Source organism: Oncorhynchus kisutch, linkage group LG8 (assembly GCF_002021735.2).
Source record: "Oncorhynchus kisutch isolate 150728-3 linkage group LG8, Okis_V2, whole genome shotgun sequence".
Lineage (NCBI taxonomy): Eukaryota > Metazoa > Chordata > Actinopteri > Salmoniformes > Salmonidae > Oncorhynchus > Oncorhynchus kisutch.
The window spans coordinates 5,581,953-5,594,825 of NC_034181.2; the positions used below are offsets into that span (position 1 = coordinate 5,581,953).

At 44.1% G+C, this 12,873-nt stretch overlaps 1 protein-coding gene across 1 annotated transcript in view; it reads left to right on the top strand.

Annotated features, from left to right (window-relative positions):
* Nucleotides 1-12,873, top strand: part of wdfy3 (WD repeat and FYVE domain containing 3) — a 217,582-nt gene that overhangs the window by 70,686 nt on the left and 134,023 nt on the right. The window contains 4 exon segments of the mRNA XM_031829582.1: nt 3,992-4,186; nt 6,646-6,729; nt 8,301-8,478; nt 8,836-9,050. Coding sequence (XP_031685442.1) covers nt 3,992-4,186; nt 6,646-6,729; nt 8,301-8,478; nt 8,836-9,050 — 672 coding nt within the window.

The following is a 12,873-nucleotide window of genomic DNA, read 5'->3' on the forward strand; positions in this document are numbered from 1 at the left end:
GTGTAGGACATGTATAGGACATGTATAGTATAGGACATGTATAGTATAGGACATGTATAGGACAGGACATGTATAGGACAGGACATGTATAGGACATGTATAGGACATGTATAGGACATGTATAGTATAGGACATGTATAGGACAGGACATGTATAGGACAGGACATGTATAGGACATGTATACCGTCGTGGCCAAAAGTTTTGAGAATGACACAAATATACATTTTCACAAAGTCTGCTGCCTCAGTTTGTATGATGGCAATTTGCATATACTCCAGAATGTTACGAAGAGTGATCAGATGAATTGCAATTAATTGCAAAGTCCCTCTTTGCCATGCAAATTAACTGAATCCCCAAAAACATTTCCACTGCATTTCAGCCATGCCACAAAAGGACCAGCTGACATCATGTCAGTGATTTTCTCGTTATTAACACAGGTGTGAGTGTTGATGAGGACAAGGCTGGAGATCACTCTGTCATGCTGATTGAGTTCGAATAACAGACTGGAAGCTTCAAAAGGAGGGTGGTGCTTGGAATCATTGTTCTTCCTCTGTCAACCATGGTTACCTGCAAGGAAACACGTGCCATCGTCATTGCTTTGCACACAAAGGGCTTCACAGGTAAGGATATTGCTGTCAGTAAGATTGCACCTAAATCAACCGCTTATTGGGTCATCAAGAACTTCAAGGAGAGCGGTTCAATTGTTGTGAAGAAGGCTTCGGGGCGCCCAAGACAGTCCAGCAAGAACCAGGACCGTCTCCTAAAGTTGATTCAGTTGCAGGATCGGGGCACCACCAGTACAGAGCTTGCTCAGGAATGGCAGCAGGCAGGTGTGAGTCCATCTGCATGCACAGTGAGGCGAAGACTTTTGGAGGATGGCCTGGTGTCAAGAAGGGCAGCAAAGAAGCCACTTCTCTCCAGGAAAAACATCAGGGACAGACTGATATTCTGCAAAAGGTGCAGTGATTGGACTGCTGAGGACTGGGGTAAAGTCCTTTTCTCTGATGAATCCCCTTTCCGATTGTTTGGGGCATCCGGGAAAAGCTTGTCCAGGAGAAGACAAGGTGAGCGCTACCATCAGTCCTGTGTCATGCCAACAGTAAAGCATCCTGAGACCATTCATGTGTGGGGTTGTTTCTCAGGCAAGGGAGTGGGCTCACTCACAATTTTGCCAAAGAACACAGCCAAGAATAAAGAATGATACCAAGACATCCTCCGAGAGCAACTTCTCCCAAACATCCAGGAACAGTTTGGTGACAAACAATGCCTTTTCCAGCATGATGGAGCACCTTGCCATAAGGCAAAAGAACTAAGTGGCTCGGGGAACAAAACATCGATATTTTGGGTCAATGGCCAGGATACTCCCCAGACCTTAATCCCATTGAGAACTTGTGGTCAATCCTCAAGAGGCGGGTGGACAAACAAAAACCCACAAATTCTGACAAACTCCAAGCATTGATTATGCAAGAATGGGTTGCCATCAGTCAGGATGTGGCCCAGAAGTTAATTGACAGCGTGCCAGGGCGGATTGCAGAGGTCTTGAAAAAGAAGGGTCAACACAGCAAATATTGACTCTTTGCATCAACTTCATGTAATTGTCAATAAAAGCCTTTGACACTTATGAAATGCTTGTAATTATACTTCAGTATCCATAGTAACATCTGACAAAAATATCTAAAGACACTGAAGCAGCAAACTTTGTGGAAATTAATATTTGTGTCATTCTCAAAACCTTTTGGCCACGACTGTAGTATAGTATAGGACATGTATAGTATAGGACATGTATAGTATAGGACATGTATAGTATAGGACATGTATAGGACATGTATAGGACATGTATAGTATAGGACATGTATAGGACATGTATAGTATAGGACATGTATAGGACATGTATAGTATAGGACATGTATAGGACATGTATAGGACATGTATAGTATAGGACATGTATAGTATAGGACATGTATAGGACATGTATAGTATAGGACATGTATAGTATAGGACATGTATAGTATAGGACATGTATAGTATAGGACATGTATAGGACATGTATAGTATAGGACATGTATAGTATAGGACATGTATAGTATAGGACATGTATAGTATAGGACATGTATAGGACATGTATAGTATAGGACATGTATAGTATAGGACATGTATAGTATAGGACATGTATAGTATAGGACATGTATAGTATAGGACATGTATAGTATAGGACATGTATAGTATAGGACATGTATAGTATAGGACATGTATAGTATAGGACATGTATAGTATAGGACATGTATAGGACATGTTTGGTATAGGACATGTATAGTATAGGACATGTATAGTATAGGACATGTATAGTATAGGACATGTATAGTATAGGACATGTATAGTATAGGACATGTATAGTATAGGACATGTATAGGACATGTATAGTATAGGACATGTATAGTATATGACATGTATAGTATAGGACATGTATAGTATAGGACATGTCTGGGACATGTATAGGACATGTATAGTATAGGACATGTATAGTATAGGACATGTATAGTATAGGACATGTATAGTATAGGACATGTATAGTATAGGACATGTATAGTATAGGACATGGCATGGCATGTATAGGACAGGGCATGTATAGGACAGGACATGTATAGAATAGTATAGGACATGTATAGGACATGTATAGGACATGTATAGTATAGGACATGTATAGGTCATCTATAGGACAGGGCATGTATAGGTCATCTATAGGACAGGGCATGTATAGTATAGGACATGTATAGGACATGTATAGTATAGGACATGTATAGGACATGTATGGTATAGGGCATGTATAGGACATGTATAGTATAGGACATGTATAGGTCATCTATAGGACAGGGCATGTATAGGACATGTATAGTATAGGACATGTATAGGACATGTATAGGACAGGGCATGTATAGGACATGTATGGTATAGGACAGGGCATGTATAGGACATGTATAGTATAGGACATGTATAGGACATGTATAGGACAGGGCATGTATAGGACATGTATAGGACAGGGCTTGTATAGGACATGTATAGGACAGGACATTTATAGGACATGACATGTATTGTATAGGACATGTATAGGACAGGACATGTATAGGACAGGACGTGTATAGGACATGTATAGGACAGGGCATGTATAGGACATGGACCCAACTAATCATTAAACAGTGATGAGTATTGAAGTGTGGTAGATCGTGAGTCTTCACATGAGACTTCTGCTGATGATGATGATTAAAGGGCTGTCTACACTGAACAAAAATATAAACGAAACCTGTAAGGTGTTGCTGAAATAAAAGATCCCGTAAATGTTCCATATGAACAAAAAAGCTTATTTCTCTCAAATTCTGTGCAAAAATTTGTTTACATCTCTGTTAGTGAGTATTTCTCATTTGCCAAGATAATCCATCCACCTGACAAGTGTGGCCTATATCATTGTGCTGGGGACAATAAAAGGCCACTCTAAAATGTGCAGTTGTGTCACAAAACTCAACGCTACAGATGTCTCAAGTTTTGAGGGAGCGTACAATTGGCATGCTGACTGCAGGAATGTCCACCAGATCTGTTGCCAGAGAATTTAATGTTGATTTCTCTACCATAAGCCGCCTCCAACAACGTTGTTTTAAGAGAATTTGGCAGTACGTTCAATCGGCTTCACAACCGCAGACCACGTGTAACCACGCCAGCCCAGGACCTCCACATCCGGCTTCTTCACCTGCGGGATCGTCTGAGGGTGGTGGGCCAAACCAGGCCCACCCATGGCTGTGCCCCTGCCCAGTCATGTGAAATCCATAAATTAGAGCCTAATGAATTGATTTAACTTGACTGATTTCCTTATATGAACTGTAAACTCAGTAAAATCTTTGACATTTTTTGCATGTTGCGCTTATATTTTTGTTCAGTATAAAATAAATACGATTGATTGATTGATTGATTAATTATTGACCCATGCCCCCACCACCTTCAGGCTGCTGGGTTGTTTCTCGGAGGCCAAGAAGGTTGGAGTCACGGGAGTGTTCCCTTCCAATGCCCAGCCCTTCCTGAGGCTGCTGGAGGACGACGGGGCAGGGGGCGGGACTGGGGACAACATCTGCCCCACCCTCAAACACTGCAGCAAGCTCTTCATCTACCTTCATAAGATGGCCACCGACTCCTTCGACAGGTACGTCAGTTACTGTTTCTCACTAAAACAGACTCTAGGCCCACTCATTTGATTGGGCAGTGATTGACCCCCTCAACAGGTCAGTGATTGACCCCCTCAACAGGTCAGTGATTGACTCCCTCAACAGGTCAGTGATTGACTCCCTCAACAGGTCAGTGATTGACTCCCTCAACAGGTCAGTGATTGACTCCCTCAACAGGTCAGTGATTGACTCCCTCAACAGGTCAGTGATTGACTCCCTCAACAGGTCAGTGATTGACTCCCTCAACAGGTCAGTGATTGACTCCCTCAACAGGTCAGTGATTGACTCCCTCAACAGGTCAGTGATTGACTCCCTCAACAGGTCAGTGATTGACTCCCTCAACAGGTCAGTGATTGACTCCCTCAACAGGTCAGTGATTGACTCCCTCAACAGGTCAGTGATTGACTCCCTCAACAGGTCAGTGATTGACTCCCTCAACAGGTCAGTGATTGACTCCCTCAACAGGTCAGTGATTGACTCCCTCAACAGGTCAGTGATTGACTCCCTCAACAGGTCAGTGATTGACTCCCTCAACAGGTCAGTGATTGGTTAAACAGGCCAAAAGGAGTCTAACCCCAAATCAATGGTTGTTGAATCAATGGGCTCCCGAGTGGCGCAGCGGTCTAAGGCACAGCATCACCAATGTAAGAGGCGTCACTACAGTCCCTGGTTCGAATCCAGGCTGTATCACATCCGGCTGTGATTTTGGCCCGGCGCCTTCCGGGTTTGGCCGGAGTAAATAAGAATTTCTTTTTAAACTGGCTTGAAAATACATCCCGTGACAATCAAAGCTCCGACGAACAAGTCACAGATTCATCGATGCAAAGCCCCCACAGATTTAGATATCGCGTTCCTCTCAGATCATGTCTGAGACTCAAAACAGTGACTTCACTTGGACTCTCACATACCTCAATGCAGTTTTGACTGGGCTGTGCTGCCTTGTGAATGAAGAGCTTACCTGCCACACTGTTGTGCAGGTCTCTCCAAACAAGGTCCTGGGTACCACAAGGGGCACACATTTTGGTATTATATTATACAGATGATTCAAGTAATCAACCCCCCCAGGACCAGGATTGGGAAACATTGGTGTAGTGTAACCAAACCTTTACATGTGCTGTAGCATTAGCCTCCTGGTAGTGTGCTGTAGCATTAGCCTCCTGGTAGCATTAGCCTCCTGGTAGTGAGCTGTAGCATTAGCCTCCTGGTAGCATTTGCCTCCTGGTAGTGAGCTGTAGCATTAGCCTCCTGGTAGTGAGCTGTAGCATTAGCCTCCTGGTAGTGAGCTGTAGCATTAGCCTCCTGGTAGTGAGCTGTAGCATTAGCCTCCTGGTAGCATTAGCCTCCTGGTAGCATTAGCCTCCTGGTAGTGAGCTGTAGCATTAGCCTCCTGGTAGCATTAGCCTCCTGGTAGTGAGCTGTAGCATTAGCCTCCTGGTAGCATTAGCCTCCTGGTAGTGAGCTGTAGCATTAGCCTCCTGGTAGTATTACCCTCCTGGTAGCATTACCCTCCTGGTAGCATTAGCCTCCTGGTAGTGAGCTGTAGCATTAGCCTCCTGGTAGTGAGCTGTAGCATTAGCCTCCTGGTAGTGTGCTGTAGCATTAGCCTCCTGGTAGTGAGCTGTAGCATTAGCCTCCTGGTAGTGTGCTGTAGCATTAGCCTCCTGGTAGTGTGCTGTAGCATTAGCCTCCTGGTAGTGAGCTGTAGCATTAGCCTCCTGGTAGTGTGCTGTAGCATTAGTGACCTGGTAGTGAGCTGTAGCATTAGCCTCCTGGTAGTGTGCTGTAGCATTAGCCTCCTGGTAGTGTGCTGTAGCATTAGCCTCCTGGTAGTGAGCTGTAGCATTAGCCTCCTGGTAGTGAGCTGTAGCATTAGCCTCCTGGTAGTGTGCTGTAGCATTAGCCTCCTGGTAGTGATCTGTAGCATTAGTGAGCTGGTAGTGTGCTGTAGCATTAGCCTCCTGGTAGTGAGCTGTAGCATTAGCCTCCTGGTAGTGAGCTGTAACATTAGCCTCCTGGTAGTGAGCTGGTAGTGTGCTGTAGCATTAGCCTCCTGGTAGTGAGTTGTAGCATTTGCCTCCTGGTAGTGAGCTGGTAGTGTGCTGTTGCATTTAGCCTCCTGGTAGTGCGCTGTAGCATTAGCCTCCTGGTAGCATTAGCCTCCTGGTAGTGAGCTGTGGCATTACCCTCCTGGTAGCATTAGCCTCCTGGTAGCATTAGCCTCCTTGTAGTGTGCTAGCTAGCTATGCTCTGAGCGCTCTTATCTTTCAGCCTTCTAACTAACATCTTCCTCTTTTCTCTCTTTCCTCTCTTTCTCCCTTTGTCTCCTCTAATCTTTGGCACTGCCTGGCTGTGTGTTTGGGCTGTGTGCTACTCTTGTCCATCCATGTTTGTCTGTGTGTGTGTGTGTGTCCTGAATGTGTGTGTGTGCTGTGTTCAGTCGTGCGGAGCAGGTTCCCCCCTGCCTCACTCACGAGACCTCCCTGCCATCCCCCTGGGGTACGCCAGCGCTCGCCAGGAAGAGGTAGCTACTGCGCTCTGCACTCCTCTTCCTCATCCCGCTCTTTCGCTCCTCTTCCTCTGTCATGCTACTCTCTCTTTCCCCTATGTCAGCTATTGCTGCTATGTCATGTTGCTCTCTCCTCTCTCTTTCCCTTATGTCAGCTATTGCTGCTATGTCATGTAGCTCTCTTTCCCTTATGTCAGCTATTGCTGCTATCTTTCCCTTATGTCAGCTGTTGCTGCTATGTCATGTAGCTCTCTCCTCTCTCTTTCCCTTATGTCAGCTGTTGCTGCTATGTCATGTAGCTCCCTTTCCCTTATGTCAGCTATTGCTGCTATGTCATGTAGCTCTCTCTTTCCCTTATGTCAGCTATTGCTGCTATGTCATGTAGCTCCCTTTCCCTTATGTCAGCTATTGCTGCTATGTCATGTAGCTCTCTCCTCTCCCTTATGTCAGCTATTGCTGCTATGTCATGTAGCTCCCTTTCCCTTATGTCAGCTATTGCTGCTATGTCATGTAGCTCCCTTTCCCTTATGTCAGCTATTGCTGCTATGTCATGTAGCTCCCTTTCCCTTATGTCAGCTATTGCTGCTATGTCATGTTGCTCTCTCCTCTCCCTTATGTCAGCTATTGCTGCTATGTCATGTTGCTCTCTCCTCTCCCTTATGTCAGCTATTGCTGCTATGTCATGTGAATTCCTCTCCTCTTGTTCTTTGCATTCTGACCTATTTCTTCCTCTCTCTTATCCTCCCTCTCGTTCTCTCTGCCCTCTCTTTGTTCTCTCTCTCTCTTATCCTCCCTCTCATTCTCTCTCCCCTCTCTTTGTTCTCTCTCTCTCTCTCTTATCCTCTCTCTCTCTCTCTCTCTCTCTTATCCTCGCTCTCGTTCTCTCTCCCCTCTCTTTGTTCTCGCTCTCTCTCTTTTCATCCTGGTTCTGCTGACCCCTTCCTTTAAGCCCTCTCTCCTCACTGCTCTGTAGGGGAAACCAACCCACTGGTTGTATCATTTCCATGACTGCATCAACGTGGCTATTTTTCTCTAATTAAATGAATACAGGCCTTGGTGTGAGTCAGTGTCAACTCTAAACTGACTTAACCTTTAAACCTCTCGTGTTTAATCTCTTCATGTTTTAATCACTTTTACAGAGGCACTTCGTTAATCAACATTTCAGTTTTCAAAGTAAAAATCCCAGAGTTTAGCAAAATAGGTGATTTTATTCCATGATCCCTTTGAAAGGAAAGATTAGGATATCAATTCTGGATTTATTTTCCTTCTCATCGGACTCAACCCCACAATATTTTGGCACCACTTTGTTTAGATAGTTCCCAATAGATACTGAGTATAGCGAACATTAAGAACACCTTCCTAATATTGAGTAGTACCCCCTTTTGCCCCCAGAACAGCATCAATTCGTCGGGGACATGGACTCTACAAGGTGTCGAAAGCGTTCCACAGGGATGCTGGCCCATGTTGACTCCAATGCTTCCCACAGTTGTGTCTAGTTGGCTGGATGTCCTTTGGACCATTCTTGATACACACCGGGAAACTGTTGACTGTCACTAACGACTAACTTACTGTCACCGAAAACACAGGCACGGCTACCAGGGCACATCAGGCCCCCCTGCAGGGGTCCGAGCCTTGACGGACCTAAACATGAAACTACAACTGGCCAACTCTTCCTCCTCGTCGGACTCGGTGGTCATCCACCCTGGGGCGGGGCTAGCAATGCTGGACCTGCTAGCCTCCGTCAGCTCCGACAGCCAACCAGAGGTAAGGAAGTGCCGAGGAGGACACACCCACTGGTCTCAGGATGAAGGTGTTACTTTCTCTCAGTGATGCTAGTCGGTAAAAATGGAATAAAGTTTACTACCATTTCCTCTTAGTCCAAAAATGAGGTGAATGAGGAACAAAAGTTGTACAAGAGTTCCATTTCCTCCCTAAGAGTTGTACATGTCTGAATATCTGTGTATCTTCCTGGTTTAGCTGTGTCATAACACTCGTCTAGCTTTTATATGACAAAGACTTACCCTTCAGTAAGATGCTCCAAGGGTTCAGCTCGTCTGTCACAAATGTTAAAGACACCAAAACTTAACTATTCATTTCCCTTCCCTCCCTCTCCCTACCCAGCATGCTCTGGACCTTCAGCTAGCAGTGGCTAACATCCTGCAGCTGCTGGTCCACAGTGAGAGAAACCAGCAGATCCTGTGTGAAGCAGGTCTCCACAGCAGACTACTGCAGCGCTGCAGCCTGGCCCTGGGAGACGAGGAACACCCCCTACACCCACCGCTGCAGAGGATGTTTGAGAGGCTGGCCTCACAGGCCCTGCAGCCTATGGCCCTGAGGTGAGGGTGGGATGCAGGCAGACAGAATCTCTCACACACACACTCACACACACCTCTCTCTCTCTCACTCACTCACTCACTCACTCACTCACTCTCTCTCACACACACACACCGCAGGACCAGATGTGGCACATCATTATAAGTCCATTTACCTCTAAAACATTTACCTCATCACACATTTAATTGCACACAAATAGTAAACAGAGCTCTCTGTCACTAAGGGCTGGCATAACCCCCCCTAATAAACTCTTAATGATGTCGATGCTTCTTTCACATAAAAGGGAAATAATCTGTTTTGACAGGTTTTAATATTATTTAGAGGAGTCTGGGTGGAGGCACAGTTGGCATAATTTGCTGCATGGCCGGTCAGCTGTGATGCAGGATAGGATACAGACAGTTGGGCTTGACACAGACAGACAGACAGACAGACAGACAGACAGACAGACAGACAGACAGACAGACAGACAGACAGACAGACAGACAGACAGACAGACAGACAGACAGACAGACAGACAGACACACAGACACACAGACAGACAGACAGACAGACAGACAGACAGACAGACAGACAGACAGACAGACAGACAGACAGACAGACAGACAGACAGACAGACAGACAGACAGACAGACAGACAGACACACAGACAGACACACAGACACACACAGACACACACAGACACAGACACACACAGACACACAGACACACAGACACACAGACACACAGACACACAGAGCCAGAGAAGAAGTCATCGGACTTTCTTTCTTATAAAAATGAACAATGATCCTCTGTAGACTCTCCTGTTTCTCCTCTCTAGACTCAAACAATGAATCAATTCATAATAAAATGAATCAATTAGCCCATTAAAATGTTTATTTTACTCCGTAAGATAATTAGCAATATGCAAGAGACTACAGTTGAACCGTGTGTCATAAAGTATACTGTGTTTCGCTGATTTAAGGTCAAGGACTGGTCACGAGAAGCCAAATATCAAAGCAAGTAGCTTTTAATGACTTGGTAAAAAAAAACATCAATTGATTCACAATACAAGGCATAACGTTAATGTACAAAGCATTAAGAGGCATTATTTTAAGCGTATAGATACGAAAGGACAAAACGTGAACAAAGAGATGCCTTTTAGAAGTCTAGGAAATGAGAAGGGATCATCCCATTCTTCCTCCTTGGACCTGATACAGGATAGGAGAGAGAGAGAGAGAGAGAACAAAAATACATTTAATTCCATTTCGAACAACTGAAGGTGTTAACCTTTTCAACCCAAAATCAGCCACCGTTGACCAATCAAACGATACCAAGTTCACAGAGTAACATGACCACCAAGGCCCAGTCTCCACAGAGAGTCACAGCATTTAATGACTTGTCTGGCAGATGAGACCAATGGGAATGAGACAGAATTCCTGAGAAGACAATGAAAACCTTTTTGCGTTATAGAGTAATTCAGAGTTCACCTTGTCCAGATACAAGTTACCACAGAGATCCTACATCTATATAGAGAGCATCAGAGTTATCCTCAGAGGACAGTTACCACAGAGATCCTACATCTATATAGAGAGCATCAGAGTTCTCCTCAGAGGACAGTTACCACAGAGATCATACAGGTAGCCTAGTGGTTAGAGGGTTGGACTAGTAACCAGCAGGTAGCCTAGTGGTTAGAGCGTTGGACTAGTAACCAGCAGGTAGCCTAGTGGTTAGAGCGTTGGACTAGTAACCAGCAGGTAGCCTAGTGGTTAGAGTGTTGGACTAGTAACCAGCAGGTAGCCTTATATCTGACTAGGTACCCCCCTTTTAATAGTGTTGTAGCTGTGGTAAAACCATTATAACTGACTAGGTACCCCCCTTTAATAGTGTTGTAGCTGTGGTAAAACCATTATAACTGACTAGGTACCCCCCTTTTAATAGTGTTGTAGCTGTGGTAAAACCATTATAACTGACTAGGTACCCCCCTTTTAATAGTGTTGTAGCTGTGGTAAAACCATTATAACTGACTAGGTACCCCCTTTTAATAGTGTTGTAGCTGTGGTAAAACCATTATAACTGACTAGGTACCCCCATTTTAATAGTGTTGTAGCTGTGGTAAAACCATTATAACTGACTAGGTACCCCCCTTTCCCTTTTAACAGTGTTGTAGCTGTGGTAAAACCATTATAACTGACTAGGTACCCCCCTTTTAATAGTGTTGTAGCTGTGGTAAAACCATTATAACTGACTAGGTACCTCCCTTTCCCTTTTAATAGTGTTGTAGCTGTGGTAAAACCATTATAACTGACTAGGTACCCCCCTTTTAATAGTGTTGTAGCTGTGGTAAAACCATTATAACTGACTAGGTACCCCCCTTTTAATAGTGTTGTAGCTGTGGTAAAACCATTATAACTGACTAGGTACCTCCCTTTCCCTTTTAATAGTGTTGTAGCTGTGGTAAAACCATTATAACTGACTAGGTACCCCCCTTTTAATAGTGTTGTAGCTGTGGTAAAACCATTATAACTGACTAGGTACCCCCCTTTTAATAGTGTTGTAGCTGTGGTAAAACCATTATAACTGACTAGGTACCCCCCTTTTAACAGTGTTGTAGCTGTGGTAAAACCATTAGAACTGACTAGGTACCCCCTTTCCCTTTTAATAGTGTTGTAGCTGTGGTAAAACCATTATAACTGACTAGGTACCCCCCTTTTAATAGTGTTGTAGCTGTGGTAAAACCATTATAACTGACTAGGTACCCCCCTTTTAATAGTGTTGTAGCTGTGGTAAAACCATTATAACTGACTAGGTACCCCCCTTTTAATAGTGTTGTAGCTGTGGTAAAACCATTATAACTGACTAGGTACCCCCCTTTTAATAGTGTTGTAGCTGTGGTAAAACCATTATAACTGACTAGGTACCTCCCTTTCCCTTTTAATAGTGTTGTAGCTGTGGTAAAACCATTATAACTGACTAGGTACCCCCCTTTTAATAGTGTTGTAGCTGTGGTAAAACCATTATAACTGACTAGGTACCCCCCTTTTAATAGTGTTGTAGCTGTGGTAAAACCATTATAACTGACTAGGTACCTCCCTTTCCCTTTTAATAGTGTTGTAGCTGTGGTAAAACCATTATAACTGACTAGGTACCCCCCTTTTAATAGTGTTGTAGCTGTGGTAAAACCATTATAACTGACTAGGTACCCCCCTTTTAATAGTGTTGTAGCTGTGGTAAAACCATTATAACTGACTAGGTACCCCCCTTTTAATAGTGTTGTAGCTGTGGTAAAACCATTATAACTGACTAGGTACCTCCCTTTCCCTTTTAATAGTGTTGTAGCTGTGGTAAAACCATTATAACTGACTAGGTACCCCCCTTTTAATAGTGTTGTAGCTGTGGTAAAACCATTATAACTGACTAGGTACCCCCCTTTTAATAGTGTTGTAGCTGTGGTAAAACCATTATAACTGACTAGGTACCTCCCTTTCCCTTTTAATAGTGTTGTAGCTGTGGTAAAACCATTATAACTGACTAGGTACCCCCCTTTTAATAGTGTTGTAGCTGTGGTAAAACCATTATAACTGACTAGGTACCCCCCTTTTAATAGTGTTGTAGCTGTGGTAAAACCATTATAACTGACTAGGTACCCCCCTTTTAACAGTGTTGTAGCTGTGGTAAAACCATTAGAACTGACTAGGTACCCCCCTTTTAATAGTGTTGTAGCTGTGGTAAAACCATTATAACTGACTAGGTACCCCCCTTTTAATAGTGTTGTAGCTGTGGTAAAACCATTATAACTGACTAGGTACCCCCCTTTTAATAGTGTTGTAGCTGTGGTAAAACCATTAT